Raw genomic sequence first — 26,604 nt, 5'->3', positions numbered from 1 at the left:
TCGTTGTCGATTTATTTCTTTTTCTTTGCGTGTATATATTATATATAATATGTATGTGTGTATATATTTGTATTTTGGCTCGCTCAAATTGATTCGCTCCGATAACGACGAATGCGACGTTTCACGGTGATTTAGTTTGATCATGATGCTCCGTTTTCACCATGCTGTTGGGATTAAATATTCTGCGTTTTTGTTTGGTTCGTTGCGACGGGTACCGCTTCTCGTTGGCCAAGTGTCTCGAATTTACGACGGGTCGTTGGGCGCTGTCGTGGGTTCGATCGAATCAGACGGCACGGTTCCACGAGTATTGGTTTCGCGCGTCTCGGCCCGTTGGAAACTCTTCTCGGCCCTTTCAATTCACGATGACGTATCGAGGCTCTTCCGTTTGTTCGTCGTTTGTTCGTTACACCTGCGGGCAAAATTGTTGCTACAGAATTCTACTCGATTCGAACAACACGAATAATTGCTCGCGTGTACGTACGTTTCTGAAGACGACGAGGTGGCGTTCGAAGTGGCAGAGGGGTGGATTGTCGATGGCGGTGGTATCTTTACAGGTCACTCCTCGTCTCCTGGACGAGGTACACCTGAGAACCGGGCACGCTGGACGTGGTGACGAAGCTGCGGTGTTTCGCGCGGATCAGAGTCAAGTTGCTCTCGGCGGTGTCGGCACGGTCCTCAGCGGCCTCCAGTTCCCTTTGGAACCGGCGGACCCTGGTCACGCTCTGCTGCGACATCCCCTCCTGCTCTTGCAGCTGCCTCTTGTAGATGCTCACTTTCTGGCTGGCCTTGTCCAGGGATTCTTGCAACAACGCAATGTTCTTCGCGTCCTCTTCAACTTGGATCATCACCTCTTTGATGTTACGCTCCTTTTTGCGGAGGATCTTCACCGTCTCGGCGTGTCTGCGCTTCTCTTCGTCCAGCTCGAGTTCCAGGTCGCGGATCTGCGCAGGGAAACAAGTTGAAACGTTGATTAAATGGATTCCACTGTCTACTGTTGTCTACTCGAATACGATCCTCTCGGAAGTTGGAAATGAGAAAATTGTAGCTTACCCTAGCTTCGAGTTTGCTGATGATACGTTTGCCACCAACGATGGCGTTGGCCTCGACCTCCTCCAGTCTGACGGACAGATTCTTCACCTCAATCTCGAGGGACTTCTTGATGGCCTCGATCTTCACGATACGCTCTTGCTCCTCGTGCAGGATCTCGACGGTGTGCTTCAGTTCGTTCTGCACTCGCTGGTATCTCTCGTCGCTCACTCTCAGCTCCTTGGTAACTTCCTCGTAATCGCCAGCCAGGGTAGCCAGTTCCTGCTCGAGTTTCGCTTTTGACGAGGCGATGTTCACGTTTATGGTGGTCAACTCGTTGATACGGCTAACCGACTCCTCGTATTGCTGCTCGACGGTTCTCTTCGCACGGAGGGCCTTTGGAAATCGTCGACATCGTTTGTTATTTATTTAATACTACGAACGTTCCGCCGTATTTACGGTTGAACTTTCTCTCTAGCGATCGTCTCTCAAGTTTCAGAGGCACACTTACAGACTCATAATTGCCGCGCACTTCCTCAAGCTCGGCAGTCAACGATTGCAGGCGTCGTTGACTGACGCCCAGTTGGTCTAGGGTCACTTGCAGCTGGCGTTGGACTTCGTCGTAATGGGCTTGGAGTTCCTGCGAAATATAAACGACTCGGTTGTTTAGAATGCACGATTACCTGGCAAACAATCGCCAATCTTTATTAATACTTCGTCCGCGTCACGCGTCAACCATTCTTGGACGATGCATAATTGTTCTCGAAAGACACCGTCGTCCACAGGTGGCCGATGATCCAATGTTTATACGTTAAACAAATATAATCGATACGTTCTGAAAAAGTCGCGTGTTTTTGGCAGAACTTCAAGACGAAGTTAAAAACAGTACTCGCGATCGAAGCAATCGCTGTGGAATGTTTCGCTTAAACAAATGGTAATCGCGCTATGTTCACCTTTCACGTTTCGTCATTTCTCTGTACGTACTTTGCTTAAACCTTCAATCGTCTTTCACGATGTCCTCGTCAACTATTTCGCGCAATAATAATGTATCTTAAGTAATTGACGCGCTGAAAGAACAATTTCTGAGTGATCGCGATGTCGATTGTTTCTCATAAAATCACAGATAACGCAATCGTTACGCGCTGACGGTTATAGCTTGCTTTGGATGAAAAAATAAAACTGGCAGTGGCAAAGTTAAGCAAAGTATACCGACGCGTAACAGGAATATATCTTAAACAGGAAGACATTCCCGTGGAACCCTATAGATCAATGTTACAGTTGCTCAATACGGAATACTCGCGCTCCAAATTGAACGAAATTAATTATAAACTTTCAATCGATCATTGCGCACTTACGGTCAAGGTGAGCGATTGCTTCTTGATGGTCTTCTGCAGGTCGAGGTTGTTCTTGTTGGCAACGTCCAGGGACAGTTCCAGCTCGGTGATCTGGATCTGCAGCTTCTTCTTGACGCGTTGCACCTCGGTCTTCAGCTTCGTCTCCGCCTCGACCACGCGGGCGTTCAGCTGCTCGATCTCGATGCTGGTCTGCTTGCTAATTTATTTCGTTACGTATGAACATACCAGAATGCAAACGCTTTGTTTGTTTTGTTTTTTAGAGGGTTCTCACAACCGGATTATTGTTTCCAGGCGATAACAGCAAGATTTCTGGATCTTTGAGAGGTGCTCGCGCCCTTGGTTCGCACCCTTGCTGGTTTATGCTTGCAGGAAGGTCCGTCGTGGGTGAACATTCAGGGACGATGCGTTCGAAAATGCTCGATGGTTTGTCAGTAACAAATTCGAAGGCTCGAAACGGGGGGCAGATGGACAATCGATTCGTGCTTTGCCTGTTCCGATGCGGTGTTAGTACGGATGGTCGGATGCACGGTTAGTTTGGCAACAGATGCGCTGGATTCGAAGGCATTACCATTCGTGTTATCACAAGTGGAACGTGTATTTATGTGACGAGTAAAACGCGCGTAACGTATTCGAATCGAGACTCGCGAAGCGATGATTATCGTTCGACTCTTTGAACAGCGAGCTCGACGCGTAAAATGTTGAGCTATTCGAATCGGCTTTTGAACGAAATATCAAGGTGTACGCGGTGAGCTAAGAGAACGAATCGTACGAGCCAACAAGTCGTGTGATTTGTTTCGCGTATGAAAGTGGATGATCGTTTAATCTGATGGTGATCTCTCACAGAAAACCGACTAGAGACCTACAAAAAAATAGCTGATCGGATTTTGCGACTACTCTATTGAAAAACGGTAAAAAAAGCGTTAAAATGTGGAGCAAAGATATACGAAGGTAGCTGAATCTACAAGCCCCAAGGATCAAACAGACGAATAGCTTCTCATGTATCGTTTATTCTCTCCATTGTTCCGTGTCACATTACTCTTACCCACACGGGGAGGCAACTAATCTACTAGAATCTCCGTCGTTTCAATCAAGCGGGCCTGATCCCCAGGCATCCGTACAATCGTCTTGGTCTGGTCGGGTCTCGATACCTCTTGTCCAGATAGTAGTTGCTCGACTTCTCCTCGTATCCCCTGAGATCCCTCCTGAGGCTGTCTAACGGCGCCGCGAGCCTGTCCGCGTCCAGCATGCACCTGTCCTCCAGCAGCCGCAAACGTTCCCTCGCGTCCCAGGCGAGATTCGCCGAGGAGGCGCACTCCCTCTGGTACTTCCTGATATCCGCCAGCTCTTGGCTCTTGCTCAGATTCTTGAGGGACTCTGCCCACAAATGGTACTGGATCGCCCTTGCCGATTTCCCGCGCAGGCTCTTCCCGTGCTCCAGGGCGCTCTGCACCTCGGACATGTTCTGGACGTCACGCAGGGCTTGCATGTTGGCCATTTCGCGTTCGGCCTGTCTGAGCTCAGCCTTGACACGGGCACTGTCGACGAGCAACGGCAACGGTTGCAACTTCACCTCCTCGAACCGACGCGGGAACACTTCTCTGGTCACGTGGCTGGCCTCTGCCGTCTTCGAGAGGCTGAAGTCCGACCGTTTCGCTATCTTCAAGCAAGGGAAACCGCCGAGTCAGACCACCTTAGACCCCTTCGAACCTCGCGATCGAGCTCGAGCCAGACGAGACCGGGAGAGAGAAAGCACGGTGTCTTACTGGCGCGCGGTTTTCGCGACCCTTCCCTACGCGATCGTCCTATGGCCTGTCTGCCTGCCTGGCTGTGCCTAAACTTAGCCCCAGCGGTCCAGAACCCGACCGTGGCCACGCTCCGCGATCGACTCGCTTTAAAGACCCACGAACGACTGCCAATCCGCTAGCAGGCTGCCCTGGCTTCCTGGCTTACCAGCCCCCGGGGACGACACGCGTTGTCGAGAATCTTTTTAATGTACGCGCTGCAAAGTACTTGGCAGGGTTACGAGTGTATGCTTTACGCGGGACCACCGTCGAGTCCTCCGCGATCATCGAGCCTCCTCACCTCCATCGACTGTTTCCGCGATATTTCTACTCGATCCGAAGAGAAGCCTCAATGGACGCGCGGCGAACGACGCCCGTTGGACGGTATTAATAACGATCCGCGATTCAGGGATTCCCCGCTTTCTAACGTCTCGACGACGGTTTCATTTCGCGCGGTCCGCCTGCCAATGCGATTGCCGGGATCGCGTTAAATTAAGACTCGATGACAGTGGGGCGGCGATCAAGCGTCACGGTATTCGGTTTTATAGGCTATATTTGTGGCGGGACGAGCTGTCGCGGGAATGTTTTTCGAATGATTAACTCGATCGGTTGCTATTTCGGGTGGGTGGATATGAATTATTGATCCAGCTATTGGCGAGCCGCGTCGTTTCTATTTCGATCAGAAAAATATTATTCTCTATGGTTCGGATGGAACGGAGAGAACGGTATTTGGTTTTCGAAGATTGGAGAAACGATCGCGTGAGCGATGGCATTTTTATTTAGAAACGTATAGTGCCGATTTTTCGTTCGTGTGCAAAAGCGAATCGATAGTCGAAGGAACTATTATCGAGAGCGTTCGTTTTGTTAACGTCCAAGCTGAATGCCCGTTTAATTTTAGCTAGTGTGTGTATAACTCCTTGACTAAACCCGTTCTTTGTTCAGGAAAATAATGCCAATTGTCACGTTGCGTAAAGCATCGGTCGCAGGAAACGAATTCCATGCGTGCATTTGTTTTGCAAGAATCGCTAAATAGAATCGCGTTCAGAGATCGCTCTGGTTTCCTTCGAAAAGACAGCTTGAAATGATGAGCGGAACGAGGCGAACGTCCATACGTTAAAAGACCGCGTTGCGTAAACGCTTCGTTTCGTTTTTAAGTTGTCGCGCTAAAATATATATCAGACTTCTGACATATGGATTGGCCACAAAAGCATTGGCACACGCTGTTGTATTTGTTTCGGCATTTACGCTCTGATTAATCGAGGTCCAAGTATATTAAATTTCCTATTGTTATTAATAATTTTACGCAACTATACAAATTTGGTCCAACAGAAATAAAGCTTAGAGTTTAGTTAAAAATTGCCTCGATGGATCACGCGAACGTCAATCTATACTTCTCGCGTGCACGAATTTTTAATTATCAGCTATTTCTTCTTACTCTGCGACCACCTGTCTCAAACGCGATTTCAAAATTCCTTCTCTCTGTCTCGAGAAAAAAAAAAATTAAGTACGAGACCCAATTCCGAATCCGAATCACGTCGCGCTGATCGCTCCCAGCCCTCGTCCTCAATCCTACAGCCCATTTATCCAAGCCGTAAACCCCACCCAGGCCAGCGAGACCAATTCCCGGCGACCATGACTTTCCTCCCACGAGGAATTCGCTCGTACGGCCGTTCGATTGACAGAGGCCCGTGCGAGAGACGCAAACAGACGCGCCAAGCATCCCGGGTCCGCGCGGCGCGTTCTACAAAGTCTGCTCGAGGTGCAACAGCCCCTTCCGCGGTGCCAAATTTAGCGAACGAAAAGGTCAGCCAGTCGCGGAGGCGCCTCTACGCGCTAATCGCCCGCTTTTCCATGCTCGACCCCGGCTTTCACTTTCCTCTCTCACCTTGCACAGTTGACGGAAGAGATCCGGCGAGGTCGTAAACGAGAAATTCACCCGTCGCTGGTGTCTATTATTGCGATCGCAGCCAGGCCAAACCGGGACGCGTTACCAGGATGCGTTTTCGCTCGAGTATTTGCTTGGAACCAGCGAGGGAAGAGGATCGGCTCGTATATTGGCTTACATCGACTTTCGTGTCTGTGCATCGATAGTCGTCGATCGAAAACGAATTGGTACTCGTTCGTCGTGTTCCCAGCAAACGTTGAATACGAGCGAAAAGACTGAAGGGTTTGGTGAGAATTTCGGATAACTTTGAGAGCAGAAGTCATTTCCATTTCTGATTTATCATTAGTATAGTTACTATTATATGTAGAAGATAACTGCTGAATTATTTACTGCGCTTTAAATAGTTTTCTCTCGATTACTTAGGAATGAGAAAAAAATAGAGAAATCTTGGTATACCCAATGTAAAATGTCTGAAAGGACCTTGCGCCTTAGATCTCATAACGTTCTTAAAATTTACCAAACCCTTCGTTCAATTAATGCCAGCGTAACTACCTAGACACTTCTACCAATTTTACGACCTCGACACGCGCCCTTCACCAGTAATACCTTGAAATGAGTCAAGTGATCCCTGGCTTCATCCTCCGCATCGATCGCGCGCTTAATCAACTCGTGCCTCGAGTACGGTTCCACGGGTTTGTCCTCCCACAAGCCTCTACCGTCCGACCAGGGTAACTCTGGTGGTTCTGACCATCTGCGGCGGTAATAATCGCATGGTAACGACGACGCTCGACATTCACGATAGTCTAGCATAGGCTGGTAATAGTTCATTCCGTAGCCATAGTTCTTGTCGTAGATGTACGTGGGCCAGTGCTTCCATTTTGGTTCCAACGGCACGTGCAATGGCGGCGTGTAACCTGCCATTTTGCTTTCCGTGCGATTTCGACGATTCTGTCAGGTTTTTTAGAACTCTTGGGTGATTGTTTGTTGAAACCAATGTTCTTGGAAGACGATCGATGTTTCTTCTTTTTATTCAAAGTTTCATTCACGTATTTTTGTAGAAACTTTATTAGCTCCCCTTTCTAGCTTCTTTTTTTCCTTTCGTGTATTTCTTTTTTGTATCACAGCTTTGTGTCCTTTTACTGATAAATGAAATATTCTATTAGACGGTAAATATTTCTGTCTGCAATTTTATCTTCTCTTTTCGGCTCTCTGTTGCACTTTGCTACGATAAGGGTAATAGAAACGATATCGATCTTCACTGGAAATTTATCGATCAATCCCGACAATCTGCTTCTTCGAAACGTTTACTTTGGGAGGTTGACAGGGTTTGTTTCGAGTATTTGGGTGGGTATTGTTAATGTTTCATCCAACATCTACCTTGAATAGAAAGGATCACGTTCAGTGTTCGCGATGTTAAAGGTGTTAGATACAGGGATGCGTTTCTTTCTTTTTCTCTTCTCTTTTTTTTTTAATTTAAGAATTAGTTGGTTCTACTCACAAGTTTTTCATAGCTGGTCGCACGAACGTGACACTTGATACGATACGGTGAACAAAATTTAGGCCGACCGAATGAGCTGGTATCTTTTGTAGCTTTTTCATACGATTGCCACATTGGGAACGGCCAATCAGCACCTCTCGGCTAATAATTGGATCGTGACTGATCGGTGTTGAACGACGTTTATTAATAGTTGGATTGCGTACACGTTGGTTGTGGATCGCAGACCGGTGACTCAATTAATGACACTTGCAGCGATTCGGTTGAAAATTGTTGAGCGTTCACGATGACTTTTAAAATACATGCTTGGGAATATCATTATCGAGTATTTTCAAAACCTGTGTTCACAATTACTGAGTTTCATAGTTACTTAAATCAAGTTCCATGATTTCACTTCATTCTTCAATTCAAATATGAATCAGCTATCACAAATCATACAACTATTAAAAAATTGTTTCTTGTCCCTCATCCTATGTTGATGCACAGTGACTATATAATAAATCAGTTTACATTCTTCCAAAATAGCACAAAATATGGCCATTAGGGAATAGAAAAATAATAATTTCTCTCAATAAATATTGCGCGAATAAAGCAATAAAGTATAACAGACTTGTTCGCCGTGTCCATATGCGAGAAAAACGATGAAATAATTCCTACACATTTCCACGATCATCGATTTCTGCATTTCAGTTTCTCGTTGCATATGTGTCCCGCGTAAACTTCATTCACAGTGATATAATCGATATATCGAGCATTTGGCACCGCGAATCGACACCGTGAGGGCGCGAGCCAAAAACGATCGATGACGATCACCAGCTGGCAGTCGACGATTTCTGTACGCGCGCTTCGCGTGCGGATAAATAATTGGATCGTGGCAGGATATTCCCTTGAACGTCTGACCGATAGGGAAACACCCTGGGTGACGAATCGATGCGATTGATCGACGGCGACGAAATTAACCGCACGTTTATTAATAGCTGGGCGTCGCGCACAGTGGTCGTACCGGAAATAAAATCGGTTGCATCACGGATCGTAGTTGGGCGGTTAAAAATTCGCGCTCCTTGATTTAGAGGCGCTTTCATTCGCGATTAGAACGTTATATAGGTTTCCGGTTCTCCTTGGCGCTTGGACTATAACGCGCGTTAAAGGGTTGCACTCTTAAGCGGTTTTCCTTTGTAAAAGCATGCAAGGCGTTTGAAGCGGAATAACAAATTTTTGGGAAATTTGGGAACAATATTTTTTGATGCGTGTTGCGTGGCTTTGTAAATGATAATCAATGAGTGTTTTTTGGTGATTTCATATTCCTCTGTTTAATCTATACGCACAGATTTGTATGCGATGCTTTTAAAATGATTTATTTCGAGTTTAAAGAATATTCCAGTTCATCGAATGGAAATAACCGTGTTTTGGCTATCGAACGATCTGAATTTAAGTTTAATTTTAGCTGCTTTAAATTTATGACTATCTCGCATCGTACCAATTGCTTACGAGATCGAGTTTCAAAACGGTGAAGAGTTAAACAGGAAATCTGTTAGACGTATAAAAAGCGTTGGTAATTGCGTAATTGAATTGGGAAGATCGCTAAATCATTGAATGTATCACCTGGAAACTAATTTCATCGTAGGCATACTTTTGTATGCGAACGTGTCTTTGCGATTGGAACAATATTATAGAACCAACATCGCAAATCGGAAACTATTCGTATAATAAGACAGCTGTGAATTTTAAGTAAGAAAAAAAGGGAAGTAGAAGACATTACTTACCGGATGATTTCAATTTCTTCGTCCTTCTCGGTCAGGCGACGTTCGTAATCGTGACGGAGCTGGGTCAATTCGGCAGACAATCTTTGCGAACGTTGTTCTTCGATCTTGCGTCCCTACAATCGCAATTTCCATTTTTACGTACAGTTCTACATTCGAATAATACAGTAGCATAGTAGTGCGATACTGCAACACTAATATTTTTCGAAATTTCCAAAATAACATTATAATATTTATAATACAAACACAATTTCAATATCGTAAGATATGAAATACGACAACAAAAACAATGTAGTTCGCGACGGATACTCATGTGGCTGCACATGGACGTCCGCATCTACTGACTAGCTCTCGCCATTTTGGTACACGCGTACAAAAAAGATTTTCAAAGTCCTTCTCTTTTCGAAAACGTGATTTTATCACTCTGAATTATTTTTGATACAGAAGAGACGTAATTTTTAAATGAATATTCCCACTTACTGCCTCAGCTTCTTTGTAGGCAGCGGCGAGTTCCTCCCGTTCGTTCTCCAGACGACGGAGTTCAAGCTCCAGCTCGTGAAGTCTGCGGTTCATGTCGGCCAGTTGGTTCTTGGCATCGCCCAGATCATCTGTAATAATCAAACGATAACTCGTAGAAATTCATTTTATTTGAAGAACACAGTAGTGTTGTCATTTAACAACCTATCGATATTCGATGTAGCAGCAATAGAAATAGGAGTCTCATTTAATTACTTACCGCCCAATTTCTTGTTCTCACGAGCAAGCTGGTCCTTCAGCTCGCGGGTCTTGTCGAGTTCAGCGTTGGTGCGTTGGAGTTCTTGTTGTTTGTTGCGAAGATCGCGTTGGGATTGCTCGTACATCGCCACACTTTCGTCAAAGCGAGCCTTGAGTTCGATGTTGATCTTCTCCAGCTGTTCCACGCGCTTCTGCAGCTCCCGAGCTGTTCCATTGGCCTTAAAGATTAATCGATTTTTGAGACCGTGTTTCGTTCGCGTTTTAAATTATGAACTCTTACCAAATCGATAGCGTTTCTCCATAATCGCCAGACAGATAATTAAATCGATTAAATTTGACTTTATTTGGAAATTTGTGAAAGAAAACCACGAAGATGTTCATCGTATGCAAGATAGTATCGTAAAACGTTTTAATAAAAGTAAGCTTTGAAATTTTACCTTCTCCAAGTCGATGATCAGAACTTCCACTTCAGATTGGAGGCGAGACTTCTGTTTCTCGAGGTTGTTGATCTTTACGAGCAGAGTTTCGATTTGCTCCTCTTGCTCTTGGATACGAGCACCATATTTGCGACGCAGTTCTTCCACCTATATAACGTTCAATCGATACTTTAATTCTGGTAACTCGACTTTAATCGTTCAACTCAAGTTCAAGAAGAATAAATTGATATTCTGGCTAGATTCTTTAGAATATTTTTCGTTTCGCTTCTATTGGTTTCTTTTTTTTTTTTTTTTGTTAGATTACCTCTTCAGCGCGAGCATTAGCTTCAGTTTCGTACTTCGATCTCCAGACTTGCACCTCGCCGTTGGCCTTGACCAATTGGCGTTCAATATCCAGACGTGCTTCGGATTCTTCTTCCAATTGAATGCGAACGGCTTCCAATTCCGTTTCAACCTGTCGATAGTTAATTAAGTAATGCAAATTATGCGTCTTCTTGTTCGTACGCGATCATTTGGGAAGTTTAAACGATCTGTACCTGATGTAGAGACGCTTCGACCAATGAACGACGACGTTCCTCATCCTCGAGGCGACGGCGGGCATCTTCGAGTTGACTCACCAGCTGAGTCTTCAGATAAACTACGTTCTCGATGTTCACCTATTTTAATTTTAACGAACGCGATGAGACAAGGAACGTTAGAAATGATAAAAGAGTAGAAAATTGAAATGAAAAATGTTTCTTGAAATTATTGAATTTCTTCTCTCACCTTCAAATCTTGCACTTCCTTCGTCAACTCGATATTCTCCTGGGAGAGCCTGGTCTTGTGGCTAGTAATGTCGACGATGGTGCGGTTCAGTTCTTCAATTTTCACGTTAAGCTCGGCCACGTGCACTTCGAGTTTCTCCACCGTCTTTATCGACATCAACTTTTCCTTGGTGACATTGTCGAGCTGGGCGAGGAGTTCGTACACCTCTTGTTGGAACTTCGATTTCTCCTTGTCGGCTCTGTAAATATCGTCAATCGGGTGGTAACGAATAATTTTATCGTCTATAGTTTCAGCAATAGTCGACGAAATTTAAGATTCTATTTACTCTTCAATTACGCCTACGATTCTTCCAATTGTAAAAGGGGAAAGGGGCCGTGGTAGAATGTAAAGTTTCTCGAGGAGTTGAAGAATTCATACTTTCTTCGCGCGAACGCCATTTCGAATGACGAGAATCCAGTAAAATGTCGTCGTTAATCATCGTATATCTTACAACGGTGCCAACAATAACACCAGCTGAAATTCTCCCCCCGAACGAACTCTAAGAACAACGTCTCGCAAAATCGCAGCTTCGAGTGAAGTCCACCTGATGCAACTGTCCCGCCAATTTATCTAAATCATTAGTCATTGGCTATTTCGAGACCAACTCTGACGTTTCAATATTTCATTTTCAGCGACATCGTTGCGCTTAACACAATCGTATAAATCAGTGTGCATAGCAATTATCATGATTTGTCTCAAACGATTTGCTTCATCGCATAGGTGGTCCTCGTCGATGCAATTCTGATATATTACTATTTAAATTCTCAGTTCCCTGTATCTTATACGATCATCAGACGCACGAAGCTCGCATAAAATAGAAAAAAACTCACGATCATCCAGCAACAGTCTGCTGGATCGAGCCGCAAACTTCATAATCCACCCCCTAGCTGTTCAACTCCAAATTAAACCAACGATATACCACTGATTTAACTAAAAAAGCTACAGATTCTTTCAATCATCACGCCAGGCATTCCTCGACTCGTCATCGCTCCGAAGAGACTTCATTTTCATCAGAAATCGGTAGAGTTCGCGGTGTAAAACCTATCCGAGTCGTCGTGCCAGCCGCGGTTCTGGTTGGGCAACAACGCCACGGGACGTTAAAAAGCGTGAAGAGCGACGAAGGGGATCGGATCCACGGGATATCAGCGGTCCACCTACGCGTAACGCAGAGAGGGTGTAAGGTGTCGGCCGATTCCGAGGATAGTGGGGATCCGGGCCGGTCGCCTGTACTAATATGGCGCGGCAACGCGGGGTTACGGATTGCCGCGCGACTCGCACGGTTAAAAATAGTCATAAGCCGAGAAGCGGCCGCGCGAGGAAAGCGTCCCGCGGGACGAGCCGGCGGGCGAATAAAAACGTGTGACCGGGAGAGAGGGACGCCGGAACGAGGGACCAGGGACGAGGGAGAGAGGGTGGAGAACGGTTGGAAAATTGGCCGATTTTCCGTCGAACGAACCGTTCGTTGGTTCTTATCCTCGCTAGAAGAGGGTGGAAAGTGTCGAGTCTGTTGGTATCAGCTGGTGAACTGTACGCTGCGGGGTATAATTGGTAAATTTGTTTTCTTTTTCTCAGATTTCAACCCTCGATCTTGACTCTCTGACGTAATCGAAGCTGTCTTTAGGATGCGTAGAGTGAACGGTACGAGAAATGGGAATTGGGACTGAACGCGAGCGTGATCAGAGTCGGGCACGAATATGAGGTGAACTTTAAAGACGGTAAACTTTAAAAGTGGACGCGAGCGAAGGGTTAGAGGGGAACGCGATGACTGGGACGAAAAGGAACGAGAGCGTACGAGAATAAATGTCAGAGGAGAGGAGAAAAAAAAGAAAGGCGGGAGGAAGAGAGTTACGAGTGGAAATAAAACGATAGGGGAATTTTTAAGTAGTCAAGGCAACGAATTTATAGGGAAACGGGGTTATACGATTTGGTAGAAACGGGAAGGGGGGATGCATATAAATACCACGGGGTGGGAAGAGGGAGGAACAGGGTTACGAGAGGGAAAATGCAAAGGGAATAATAAAATCAGCGGAGATACGGAATGCGCGGATTACATAAACAAGAATCAGGAACGAAAGGGATCCTTCAAAGTGAAAAAGAGGAAAAAGGGGGTGGTTTAAAGGGGACGCGAGTGTAACGAGCAAATAACAAGAAGATAGCGGAAGTCGTGTAATAAAGAGAGGGACGAGAACAGCTTGGACCATAGGGTGAAGTTATTTTAAAAGGATTTTAAATGCCTCGCTCGCACCAACAGGTGGAAACTCGTCGCGACGCGGTGGAAACGCGCTAAACACTCGTCTGCTTTTCATCGCCGCCGTTTCTCGTTCTTCCCTTATCTCTTTCGGACGTAATTGAAACGGAAAAATGCATGATTAACGCGAAATCAAGGCGTGATTTACACGTTGGCTGGCGCGATCTTCGTGGAAGCCGATGGCACGGTTGTTTTACGTTCGCAACACCGTAACTAAACCTTCATTTATTACTCAGAAGCGCGGTTAATGGAGGGCAGGGTGTTCTATTTCGCCGGTTGAAATATTAAGAGGCAATTAGCCGTTACTTCGTCACGGCACCGTTGACGTATAAACGTCGTAATTGCTTTCGCTGGAAAGTACATTTAGAACGGAATCTCGTTGGGCTCCGATTTCAGGCCGGACTCTTGATCGACCATTCCACTTGCGCGCGTCACGGTTTACGGAAATACGCTCGAAAGAAGCTTTTTCGGCTTTCACCAGATATCGAGAGCATCAAATATTCCTTCGTCAAGTTTCTCCGCGTATTTAACGATAAACGAATATAATTTTCGAAAGAGAAGCTGATCAAATAGGTGAAATTTGAAGAGAAAATCGGTTTGGATCGATTGCAATCCTATACGTAGTTCTGATTTTCAGTGTGCGTTACGAGATGTGTAAAAGTTAGTAAATATGTTTTATGTTTATTCTATCGACATCCCCTATTACAGAACTGTGCTTAATTTTTGTTTGCTAGATCAAGGATGATCCTCGAAGATACGAAGAAGGAATTAAAAGAGAACGAAAATGAGCAAAAGAACGGAAGACGGACCTGAAATCGAATTCCCAGAAGATAGTTTACTACCCTGTATAATCTGACGTTAAGTAGCATTCCTGGGCGATGCCAACAGCAGGAGCGGGCTTAGAAAAGCGGCGATATTCTGAAATCGAGCAGAGACAGAGGGCGGACCGAGATAATGGACGGCGTCTCGATGACAGCTAGGTGAATTTTCGAAACGGAGGCGTCCTTGTAACGCGCGTATCACACGCCGGGGCGCCGGGACGTCGAAAAGGACGCGGGTTATGTTTAGAAGTGCCGAGGGAACGAGTCTATGCGTATTTCAGGTGCGAGTAGGTTCGTTGTTTGGCCCGTGGCCAGTGTGTTTGTGGTGTCTGCGCGTATCCGCGAGCATAATTCCCACAATTTTCGAATACGCTTTCGTATCGCGCTCTGCCTGCTATAATTAATCGCACCGTCGTGATTCACCCTTGTTTCCCACCGTCCGTCCTTCCTTTTTCCTCCTCACCCCCAATTTCAACCCTTTCTGTAGCGAAAAATCATCCCGTTTACCAGGGAACATAGAATCACGATCGATCGCAACGTTTTACTTGGAGTCGAACCGGTTGAAAATCTCGTCGCGACGACTGTTAATCGTTATAAATAACTTGGTTGGTGTCACTGGCTATGGATGTGTCGCGCTGATGGGAAACAAAGTGGTACACGCTTAAGAGCAACGAGATTCACAAACAGACACGGTGGGTTTAAGTAGCACGGTGTATCGCGTGCAGGGTGAATTTCTTAATAAATTCAAACGTGGCGGGACGAGAAGCGAGTCCCGTCGTATCGACGGACTTCCGGCGAACTGTTTATTGACGCTCGCGCGCTTTGACCTCAAAGAGCCTGATCGCGAGGCCGCGATTTTATTTTCACAGGTGTATATAATTAACCATGGTTTATTGGTGTTACGATCCAGCCACCCCCGCCAGCCACCCCCGCCAGCCACCGGCCGAGGAACCGACGCGTGTTTGGATTCCCGTTTCGCCTCGTTGCGCGGATTTAATATCGTCTACTCGCGGATTCGGTTGGCAAGCCTGCCGGAGATTATATGCGCGGCGTAGCCGTTGCTACGGAATGTATCAGGTTGAATAATGTCTGAGTCAGTCAGTATTTGCGACTCGATTTACGTACGCGGAATTTGGAAACGCTATTCTTAGGGATTTACGTGTTTACTCGGTTCCGGCGCGGATCTTTTTCCCAAAGCTTTTCTGGACATCGTTGAGACCGTGGATTTACGTCAAGTCTGTCGATTATGCGAATTCTCGATAATTATTTTGATACAATGGTTTATGCAAGCGTTTCGTCTAATATCTCTGGCGAATGTATCGGAGTATTTTCGTTGGCATGGCAAAGTGAACGACGTACATGGCGTATTGGAAAGTGAATAGAAAAAAAATCGACGAAAGTATTAAAGATAAATGTAGAACAGATAGAAGATTAGTCGATAGTTTGACTGACCTGGCACGAGCCTTTGAAAGCTGGTCGATCTGGTCCTGGAAATCAACGACGACCTCTTGGTGTTTCTTGCGCAGAAGATGCGCGGTCTCCTCGCTCTCGAGATGAACATCTTCGAGTAGTTTGCGCAATTTGGCCAGTTCCGTGTCCCTTTTCTTGTTGATCTCAAACTGCAGAGTTTCAGGGGTTGAATCGCGATAAATCCGGTGTACAGGTGAAAGTTAGTGTTTTATAGGAAATGAATGTATTTCTTGGGACTTACTTGAGATTCGGCGCCACCCTCTGCCTCTTCGAGACGTTCGGACAGTTGGATGACTTGCACGCTCAAATCAGCGCGCTCGCGTTCGATCTGCAAATAAAATCGAGTTTATTTTACCGTATTAGATACAGAGACGTTGGTCCAACAATTGTAGAACACAGATTACACATAATCTATAAATTGCACCTCGATTTGGTTCGAGGTTTTCTCTCAGTATTTTTAGTTCTTAAAATTAAATTATTAGTCCATTAAATATATTAGTCTGGAAATCACAAACGTAGCTGTCTCTACAATTTCAACGATTATCAGAAATTAATCATTTCACACCTTAAAACAGAAAAGCTCGAGATTCTCGTAAGAAACGAAGAACGTCCAACGAACACACCATTGGAGCAAAGAATTCGCGTCATTCCGGATTCCATTTTGGATGCATCGTTTCAAAGAAATTGGATTTCATCGAGACGATGTTCGTGTTGATACACGTCGAGTGTAATCGAGACGCGCGGCATTGTTTTGGAAGGAGGCCTCGAGGAACGACGCGAACAGATCGGTGCAAGCTTGACGTCAGGTTTCTTCGGACCGCGAATAGAACGATCTAATTCCGTACGGACAGGCTCTATATCGGGAGCTTTATTCATATTACAAACGAGGCGTTTATCGAGAAAAGAGAGTCGCGCGACATCGCCATAACCGTTTGCTCTCCGGAAGACATCGACGTCCTCTGTGTTTTCCGGTAGACTTATCTGATTGTTTATTTCTTCTTTCTACTTGTCACGCGAGCTGCAAGCTCGGTGCATCGCGAGCAACATTAAACGTTTTGCCGCTAACGAACGAAAGCGATCAGAAAAGAAGAATTTCATTTTTCGAAACGCGACATTTCAAGAACTCGTAACAATTAATTTAAACGTGGAAATTATTTAAAAACAGTTGAGGCGTTGCGGCAGTTAATCGAGATGTAGGATCAAAGAATCGAGATGGCAGGAATTCGCGGCGTTACGTAAGAAGAAACGTGTTCAAAGTAGCGTGGGACATTTGCTTCTCGCGGGGATGACGAAGTGGACACTTTATCGGGTGATATGTGTTCTAATGCGATCATAATTTGCAAGTTTTTGCGGTTTCGTCGCATGGAAAAGGTCGCTGGCATCGGTTCAAGTCACGTATCACTAGCAGCGTTATATATGAATCCGATTTCCTTGAAGCTTGACCGAACTATGAGACTGGAGGAATTCACCTTACATTTAACGCGCCATTTAAACGCGGTCCTCCGTTGTCTCGAAAATACCAGGCTGTATTTTTTAACGGATCAAAAGATCGCGTTCCAAATATCTTGGAGATTTTTGGAATTTTTCTTCTTGTTTACGAAAAAGGAGGAAAAATGTATCCTTCTAAGTTCTATTTGTTTGTTGTGTGTCATGAAAAAAATTGAAATTTTATAATCCGAGACAGTTCTATCGATATCTTTTAACGAAATTGTATTTTAGTCAGAAATATTGATGTTGTTTTTTTTTTTGGCTCTAAACAGGTAGATAGAGATACATGTTAACCGAACACGAGAGAGGAATGCGAGTTCGTACGCTGAAGAGGCGCGCATCCCCAAAAATAGCCGCGACTCGAGAGCTGGACATTTCGACCTACTGCTCCCCACTCTGTGGTAGAGAGCAGGCCAGCCTTGCTTTTTTTGTATCAGTTTCAAAATTCACAATACCCGGATTACATAAAGTTTCGAAATTAACGTTTATCTCCGGCCGGCCTTTTTAGTCCCGACGATCGGGACGCGCGTCCAACTCGAGTTTCACCGATCTCGTCGTCGACGTAAAAGAACCTGGTCAGGAAAAATGCTCGATGGACAATCGATCTCTTCACCGACAACGTGCAACTAAATTCGATGCGTCGCTCGTACGAAAGGAACGCTCACTATATCGATGTTAGCAATTATTATTCTTCGTCAGCAATTAGCAAGATGAGAAAAAGACAACAGAACAATTATATTTTATTAGAAAAAAGCAATGCGATTAATTTTCTAAGTTACGTTATTAATATCGTATCGACTGATTTGCGAAGGTATTACTTGGAGAATACGTCGGGATCGCAGTGAAATTAACCCTGAAGATAAACTCGATAAAGATAACAGCCCTCGGTAGCACGAAGCAAGGACTACACACGTTTCGATAACATAAACGATTCTAAATCAAACAGCCAATCAACATCCGGCTATCAACCGTGAATCACTCTAGAGTAGCGAAAACTGCGAAGCGTGGCTATCCACGGAAGGATCGTTAAAAGAGGAAAAGAAACTCACCCTCTGACGCAGCTCTCTCTCAGACTCCAGGTCATCCTGCAGCAGGCGGATTTTGTCCTGAAACGAGAGGCAAGAAAAGGATTAGAGCGTGTCGCGGGCCACGTTCTACAGTGCTCGCTGGTTCACGTAATCGGTTGACGAAAATACCCAACAGGCCGACGCTCGGAAGGTATTTCAGAAAGACGAACAGACTCCGAGACGGGCTGATCCGCGGTGGGAACAGGAGGATTTTCGCAACGACCGCGTATCGGGGTCGTTTTCAACGAGGAAACGAAGGAACGTGCACTGGTCTCTACGATCTTCCTTGATGAGATCAAACGGCAGACGTTTCTCCCTCGTATCAGAGCAAACTGGACAGAAAAATGTGACCGATCTTACTTGAGTTCAGGAGTGCACGTTCCTTAACCGTTCGACATTCGTCTCCTCCTCGCCGCCATTTTTCTCGCCGAAGACTAGCCACGGCGAGTCTCTCGGGTAATCGGGGCCGCGTCGCAGTCGATCCGCGTTTCCCTTTGAGAACGTTTCCTTTTTGATCGCTCGGGGATGTCACTCTTGCGCGGCACGATCGTCATTTAGGGCCGATATTTACGACTATTTTCGTACACGAGCAATCCGGCAGCTAGAGAACCGTCTACGACACTTTCATTCCTCTCGTTCAGGGTTGGCACTAATATCCCTTATGGTCACTGAACTTTCTCGCGTCTCACTGTCCCCGAAATCGGTCACTGCTCGACGTTTCACCTTTTCACCAGCGGTCACTTGTTCGTTCCTGGTGTCGTTCGTGTAACACGATTCGAACCTCGCCGAGCCTTCGTCCTCTTTACGTTCTTCCAAGCGTTGCGTCATCACAGACTTCGACGGGCACTTTTCGACCGATAGAACCAGAGATCTAGACGATTTTTACAGGGTATCGTATCTTTTACGAGACACATTGGCTCGATTCAGCGATACAGGCTAGGGATTAATAATTCTAATCGTCTCTTTCGGAAATCCCTCCTATCCCCTTCCTACTTTCAACGATTAATTACGATGTCTCTACAAATGTCTCTATGTCGTACAAAGTTTCAATCAACTCGTAAAGAACCGATCGTTATCGTCACGATGCTTCGTTCATCGAAATTACTCTGCCATAGCAAAATTGACCAGACGAAAATCACAAAGCTTTAATGGGATACGCGAAAATGGGAACGTTCGACCGAAAAGAATCGACGAGAAATCGTTCGCGCGTGTCGTACATTTCGAAGGGAAGCATAGCGAAATCTCGCCGGAGGATAACGTTCAGAAAGGATCGACGAAACGGTCGTTGATTGGATCGAGACCTACCTCCAGTCTGGAGAGAGCGCTCAGGTCGGCGCTGTATTCGATGCTGACATCGGCAGTACCACCGCCGGTGGAGCGGTACGTGTACTTGGAAGCTTTAGCGATCGCTGAAGACATCCTGTCCGCTTGGTTCACTCGCGAGTTTCACGAAGGGTGCCTCGTTTGGTGCGCCGAGAGGTTTCGTTTTTCGTCCTCGGGCTCGCCTCGCCTAAAAAGAAAGATGCTTTCTCGCCTCGGTGCGCTCGGCTCGACGCTAGGTCGTTCAATCTCGCTTCAGGGAAATGCCGTCGTAGTGTAGTCACGTCGAGACCGGTTTCTGCCTCCTCACCGCTTCTTCTTCTACGGCCTCTTCTTCGTCCTCTTTCTTGTTCCGTTCTTCTTCTTCTTCTTCTTCGGGGTTTCGGAGCCGACCAGCGCCCTACTCGTAGTGCGCGACCCGTCGTCGTTCGTATGGCGCGCCGGCGGCTCCATGGCATCGTCAAAATGACGGCTCGACGCACGCGCGGTAGATCCTCGACCCCCACCAGGAACACGCGGCGGCGACTCGTCATCGTCCTCGCCGTCGATCGAGGGGAACCACCAGCCGACGACGACCACCACCGTTAACTCGAACGCCCACGTTCCCTAACGTTGCCTGCCAAACGGCCTCCTACTTCATCGAGGAACTGGCCAGTCGCGACGTTCAATCTCGATTTTTTCGCCATTTTCCATCTTTCGATTACCGCTCTCCTCTTCCTCCGGAGAGAATTGAGCTCGATCGCGAAATGGGAACCAAATGTTCGGCGACGTATCGGTTCTCCTTCTTCTTTCACGATGCGCCCTTTTCTGACTTAATTTCCTCTGAGGGCCATGTGTGTGTAATTTGTGAATCATTTATTTAGAATTGAATTTTCTCTCTTTCCGTACGCTTTCAATTATTCGATTTGTACGTAAAATTTATATATAGTAGAATTATATTGTTATAGGGGAGGAATATTTCTGGAATAAAAATGAGACAAGACGTGTCGCAGTGTTGTTGAGCTGGAGCCAACGGCTCTATTTATGCAATTTTACAATGTACACGGTATTTATTTCTGACGGATTTGCGTATCGTTGGACGTAACGAATTGCAGCTTCCAAAACTCTGACCTATTGAATTTCCTATTGTTCCAAATATGAATTACACATGGTTATATCGGTGTCTCGTTTCTGGCATTGCAACAAAACTATTTCTGCGACTTTCCTCTAACGTTGCAATAACAACCTATAAACGAATAACGCTAAAGATCAAAGGGAACCATCATTTTTTATACTCATTTGCGGTTTGCTTAACAGAGAAACAAGCGTGCAAAAATTCCAAGAACGACACGGATATTAGAGCAACTTTGCACGCGCGAATCAAGTATCGATCACGTTCTAGACGAACCTCTAAGCATCGCAGAGATCCTCTGCTCAACAGGTGCCCGATCCGCAATCGAGAATCGATCGACGCGCGGAACGATCCGAGCCCTCGGCAAATAGAATTAGAATCGTCTGTTTGCGTCCCACGCCTCGTTCTTCGTGGAATTATTCGCCCAACATCCGACCACCGCGACCGCGTCTCTGTTCGTCTACCGATTTAGATATGCCGTACTTGAAAAGCGGCAGGGTCATCGGTTCTGCTCGCGGATCGGCCATCGATCAGCCGAGTCGTTGACACGTTCCTGCCTATAACCGTCCGTCCGCGACGAAACTGTAACAATCGCGCGGCGTCATCGCGCGTTGTCATTATCGCAGCCAAAAATCTTTTTAGGGTCGCCGAGTCATCCGCGGCTATTTTTAAGCGACCACTCACCCCGTTTAGGGCGCGTTTTATAATTTACGCTCGCTCCCCGCCGATGGGAAAGGTGAATTCGTTCTCTAAATACGACCGCGCTTGATCGTCGACGGGGAGAGGTTGAACGATGAGTCGACAGGTGAATCGAGAATCCCCGATGAAAAATCGCGACCGACCAGACGGTTTCACGAATTCTCCGCTGAATTCTCCACCGTTTGCCGCAGCTGCGTCGAGCTTTTCGCTGCGCTTTCACACCTGCCGCGACGCCTCGTTGGTAACGTTGCTGCGATTCCTAACGAGAATGCCAGCCGCGTTTCCGTCGACGATGACATTAAGGGTTCCTTGTGCTGGTCCTGTTTGTCCAATTTGGTTTAGCGTTCCATTCAAATAGCGGACCTGGTATCGAGTATTTTACCGATGACGCTTCGCAAGATTATTCCGGACCTCGAAGCTATCCTTGTTAAGCAGTTTTGATGGTTGAAATTGTTAAAAGTTCGAATGTAAGTTCATCATCGATTCTCGCATGTAGATACATATATCATAGAAGCTTCCAAGGGGTCGTTCGTTGGCGCGCGCCAATTAGGTATAGCCATATATTATTGTTACTCATGTTTTGGTGCTTGTTTGGTTCTTGACTAACGTTTTGTGCGAAATGAACGATAGGATGAGTAATACATGAAGTATTAACCATAGGGTTTATTCTCTTTTTATTTATAGATGTGATACATTGGTTATATGGGTTGGTGGACGAATGAGTTTTGTTCAAATTCTTATTATAACCGCGATGGTAATAATATGAATAATTTGATGAAATAATATACAAATCTCAGAAAAAAGGTTTACTCTTTTTTTTTATTAGAAAATCATTGAATCGACACTATTACATTAAGTGGTAAAGTTCATATATAGAGAAAGATACAAAGAAGCATTAACATATTTCGTAACGGTTCTAAATAAATACACGGGAACACGTGAAATTTCATTTTACCTATGTCGCGATACTCAATCGTTTACTTGCACTACTAGCCGGCCGTCTGAAACAGGAGCTACCTATACTACTAGCGCTCGCCCCTCCAACGCCACGAATTCCTCCAGTATTTATATCTTATAATCCATTTTTCTCCACTGGGAACAGCAACAAGAGGCAGTCGGAGCATCCGTTTCCTTTTCAAATACCCAAATGCAACTTCTCACGTTCACCCACGCGAATCATCTTCCCTTTTCGATCCTCGTTCCAGCAGAAATACCAAAGACTGCGCGTTCGAGAAAAGGGCAGCGAAATTCGTAGATCGTTTACCAACAGAAACTTGCAGTTTTCACCAAATTTCCTCGACCTACCAGTACTCTACCCCACTCCGGACGAGTGTCTATAAAAGGTCGCCGGGCAACGGTGGGCAAAGATGTTCGTTCAGCCTAGCCGGGAGCTCACCAAGTAATTTGAGATTGGCCCCTTCTCTTCAGCGTCCTCCTCGTCACCTTGCTCCCACCCCTGTCGGCTATCGACGAAACGTGGCTCACTCTGGCGGAGAATTCCATCGAGAAAAGCGCATCGGAAGAGCTTGGACCAGAATAACTGACTCTTCCTCTCTTTTTCCAACCGTAACGAATTTTTGCCCCTGTCGTTACTCGTCCGCCTGAAGGAGGGTCCTGAAAGCTCTCGCGGAGCTAGCGATGGGCAAATTGAAACACGAACGTCCTTCCAATTTGTAGTCACTTGTAGCTCGAAAGGTAGCTCTCGATCGAATGGTTGTTTAAATGGGTGCGCATGACTGGTACACTGCCGCGCTTTGTATTAAATTTCAAACACCAATTACCATCTTTTTTTTTCTTTCGTCGAATAAGGGAGAAGCGAACATAATTTTGATCCTGGAGGATTTTTGCCCCGTCGAAACTTCTCGCGTCCGTGTTTCCAATTCGCGGCGACACGTCTCGCCGGATGTGCGGCCATAATCTGAGAGGTTCTGCCAATTTCATCGTGTTGCGTTCAGTCTGTTCAGAGGGGCGTGAATATTGAATGACACTTGTCGTGAAATTGTTACAACTATTAAATGTTTCAGTGTACACTATGCACACTTGATTTTCGGCTCACTGTTAGTTCGTAGCCTCCATAGCTCCTCGGATCACTTTCTTCAGAGCGCTTAGTTCACGTCGAAAACCTGTCAGCTTCAGTTAGCCTTGAAACAGTCGTTAACTTAAGCAAGGAACCGCTACCGAAATATAATTGTTACTATAGTCGAAACTGAAAACCGAGTTGAGACGAAAACTAGGGCACGTGTGCGTGCGTAGTTCCCTAGGCATATAATCGCGACAGATGTCTATTAAAAAATTTAATCAGTAAATTAGCTATCAGCTCTGATTCGACGTAACATTCATCACTATTATCGAGACGCAACAAGTCGTTCAACATTGTACTTTGCTTCACGCATACGATTTAAAATAATATATACAGATCTAAAATTATGAGAATGGCGAACAACGTCTAATCGAGACATCATCGTTAGACAGTTATTAATCATATATTTTTACTCTTTCAGTAAAATTTAATCTTCCTCTGGTTTATATTTCAATGATTATTGGGAGTATTAAAAAAAAAAAAAATTTGTTTGTCAATGAAACAAGCCCAAGGAAATTTAAGAAGGCAACTGATACTATTTTTTGCAGTTTGATCTATGGCGATGATCCATTCCATCTCCATCGCGAGCCACTTAAATGTCCATTACCAAGCAGGAAGTAAAGTTTTAAGCGGAATATAACCCAGTTATGGCGCTTCGAGTTTCAAGTGAACGCACTTCCATAAATTCATCACTGTCGACGCCCGGGGGTTTCAGCAGCTCCAGGCGGGTTACAGAAAATTATTCGCAGAATCGAAACGATTTTAGACGTTGTCAACGGCGTGATCTATGCCACGCTGAATGGAGTCATTAAGCTTTTTCTTGGCCGGCAGTCGAACGTCTGGACGCACCCGTTAATTCAAACCCACCGCTATCGCGATCACCGTTATGTAACAATGTTAATGAATGTCAACGCGATTAATTTAGAGTCGCGATAAATCACCGCGATAGTCGCTCGCTGAACTCTGTTTACGAACGCGTGTACGATTGTAGAAAACGGGACGCGATGAGCCGTGTTACATTGAAAAGTGCTTGTACGGTCCGGCGTGTTTCGCGTGAAAAGGGTTGCAAACGAGCTTTGGGTTGCCGGGTAAAGCACGCTGCTCCAATTTTCTAAATATACACACGGTTTCACTCTCTCGTCCGACTGAATTCCCTTAACTTCCCGAGACTGAACGTCTTCTTGACTTCCTAATCGCGCGTTTTACGTTTGTAAATGGAGCTTTTGCCGGGTGCTACTGCTTCAACGACGCTCTTCTTCAATGAACAGGCAATATGTGATCGATATCTCTCCACGATTCGAACTTTCGTCGAGCGCTTCGTTCGAGACGTAAAATAAAAATAGGAAGTGCATAGTAAAACGAAGAATCTGCGGAAGATTGAATAAATATCTCGAACGATCGGTTCTCGAGTAGATAGAATCTTTAGCATTACGTAGTTTCCTCGTTCCTGAATTCTAGAAGACGCGAGCTTCGAAATCGTTGACCCCTCTATAGAACCAAGCCAAACTACCGTCTTGCGTAACGTTTCACCGACCGTTCTATATATCACGTTCGACTAGAACGAAGGAGAGCTTACCTCCGGTTATACCCATCGCTACTCTATAATTACGGGCGTCGATCGAGTCAGGAAGAAGGCAACAGGTGGACCGTTGAACGCTGGCTGGATATCTCGCGGTAACGATCTTGGCTGAATTATTATTCGGCCGTAGTTTTGAATTACCCTCGCGGATGGGAGCCGAGCTGTCCGCGTGGTTCGAGCAGCGCGCGTTATCGTGGATTATAGGGTATCGACGCGCGGTATTCAGGTCGGCGACGATCGCTAACTCGCGTCGTTTCGAGCACAATACCATCTCCGAGAATACTTTACGAACCATAAACAATGGGATCTGGCCTGATTCGAACGATGTAAATAGGGATCGCGTTTTGGACGCGGCTACGCCCACCGTAATCCCCGTTAAGACGTGTACACACTTGCGGAGGGATTGTCTGCGGACAGTCTGCACACAGTCTGCGCACACTGTCCGCGGATATTGGACGAGGGACGACAGAGCTTTGATCCGCGGATACCTGTTCCCCGTCCTCTTTTTGCAAATAGGATAAGCTGGCTGCGAATAGTATATACTAAACTTGGACGGTCCGCGTTCTCTGCTTGTAGACTTGCGCGCGGTTCGCACACATCGTTCGTGGATATTACAGTCGCGATGATAGACTTGGTGGTTTATTTTAGATGACAGCGCGAACGGTTCGATAAAATTGGGAACTCAGCGATCACGACGTAAATTCATTTCTCGAGCAAAACGCGATGCGACGGTTTTGTCTTCTGTATCGATCAGAAATGCAGGTTTCGTACGGCGGTGGCAGTCTTTGCTTATTTATAGAAGCAGAACGATTTTTGGAAATTCGTAACACAGAACAGCGGAGTTGGACCAAGAATAATTCATCTCGATCGTATCAGTGTTGTAAATGACAAATTGCAAATAGCATTCGTAACTGTGCACAGGCCTTTATTAGCGCGTTCGTTGCTGTATCTGCGAGTTTAATGTGCCAGAGGGGATGAATTATTCTAAACTTGTCACAAAGTGGAAATATGAAAGGCGATACAGACCGGCTGGTATCGTCTGCTCGAATTTACAGCCGTGCTACTTTCTGATCGGTTATTTTAAACGAAACGAGTTCTGTTCGGGACGAAAGCCCTCGGATCTGTAGAGAAACGTGGCACTATTCGGTTTATGGTTCTAGTAGAACGATTTCTTTGTTCTTAGAAACTATACACTCTTCTGAGATACGTTCAGAAAATAACTAGTATTAATAATTATTCTAAAATAAGTAGGATGAAATATTTCTGAATAAAATTCCTAAATGAAGCTTTGTCGAAGAATAGAGACTACGTGTACAGTAAATAAATTCAAGTGGCTCAGCTGAATCATTTGAGTGCTCTTCGATGCAGCTTGTTGCCAAAAACGATCATAATTGCGTCGAAAAGAAGTATGTCTCATGCCCATTTTAGAATTTTATACTGTAC

At 45.6% G+C, this 26,604-nt stretch overlaps 4 protein-coding genes across 4 annotated transcripts in view; all 4 read right to left on the bottom strand.

The window, feature by feature from the left end:
- Positions 1 to 26,604, bottom strand: part of LOC143422093 (RISC-loading complex subunit TARBP2) — a 373,185-nt gene that overhangs the window by 7,222 nt on the left and 339,359 nt on the right. The window lies entirely within an intron of this gene.
- Positions 1 to 26,604, bottom strand: part of LOC143422087 (2-aminoadipate transaminase) — a 129,610-nt gene that overhangs the window by 41,249 nt on the left and 61,757 nt on the right. The gene's annotated exons all lie outside the window — the stretch shown is intronic.
- LOC143422073 (paramyosin, long form) lies at positions 357 to 20,145 on the bottom strand. Its single transcript, XM_076892449.1, has 16 exons — positions 19,678 to 20,145; positions 18,355 to 18,411; positions 16,059 to 16,145; positions 15,800 to 15,966; positions 11,240 to 11,477; positions 11,011 to 11,130; positions 10,779 to 10,928; positions 10,475 to 10,621; positions 10,039 to 10,255; positions 9,783 to 9,910; positions 9,306 to 9,418; positions 2,382 to 2,577; positions 1,538 to 1,666; positions 1,051 to 1,422; positions 482 to 941; positions 357 to 409 (listed from the first exon to the last, which is right to left on the bottom strand). The coding sequence occupies exons 1-15, from the start codon at positions 19,789 to 19,791 to the stop codon at positions 549 to 551; spliced, it is 2,628 nt and encodes an 875-aa protein (XP_076748564.1). The 5' UTR covers positions 19,792 to 20,145; the 3' UTR covers positions 357 to 409; positions 482 to 548.
- LOC143422095 (paramyosin, short form) lies at positions 3,369 to 7,001 on the bottom strand. Its single transcript, XM_076892498.1, has 2 exons — positions 6,654 to 7,001; positions 3,369 to 4,038 (listed from the first exon to the last, which is right to left on the bottom strand). Exons 1-2 carry the CDS (start codon positions 6,966 to 6,968, stop codon positions 3,469 to 3,471), a joined length of 885 nt encoding a protein of 294 aa, XP_076748613.1. The 5' UTR covers positions 6,969 to 7,001; the 3' UTR covers positions 3,369 to 3,468.

Source organism: Xylocopa sonorina, chromosome 3 (assembly GCF_050948175.1).
Source record: "Xylocopa sonorina isolate GNS202 chromosome 3, iyXylSono1_principal, whole genome shotgun sequence".
NCBI classification, from domain to species: Eukaryota; Metazoa; Arthropoda; class Insecta; order Hymenoptera; family Apidae; genus Xylocopa; species Xylocopa sonorina.
This window is presented reverse-complemented; position numbering and strand designations above follow the sequence as displayed.

What these genes read in the sequence shown, in the direction of transcription:
- LOC143422095 (XM_076892498.1), bottom strand. Translation starts at nt 6,968, where the DNA reads ATGGCAGGTTACACGCCGCCATTGCACGTGCCGTTGGAACCAAAATGG. An exon ending in ATCACTTGACTCATTTCAAG is followed by an intron (nt 4,039 to 6,653) that starts GTATTACTGGTG and finishes CCTTGCTTGAAG; the next exon opens with ATAGCGAAACGGTCGGACTT.
- LOC143422073 (XM_076892449.1), bottom strand. Translation starts at nt 19,791, where the DNA reads ATGTCTTCAGCGATCGCTAAAGCTTCCAAGTACACGTACCGCTCCACC. An exon ending in CTTTCAAAGGCTCGTGCCAG is followed by an intron (nt 11,478 to 15,799) that starts GTCAGTCAAACT and finishes CGATATTTACAG; the next exon opens with AGCCGACAAGGAGAAATCGA. An exon ending in AGGAAGTGCAAGATTTGAAG is followed by an intron (nt 11,131 to 11,239) that starts GTGAGAGAAGAA and finishes AAATTAAAATAG; the next exon opens with GTGAACATCGAGAACGTAGT.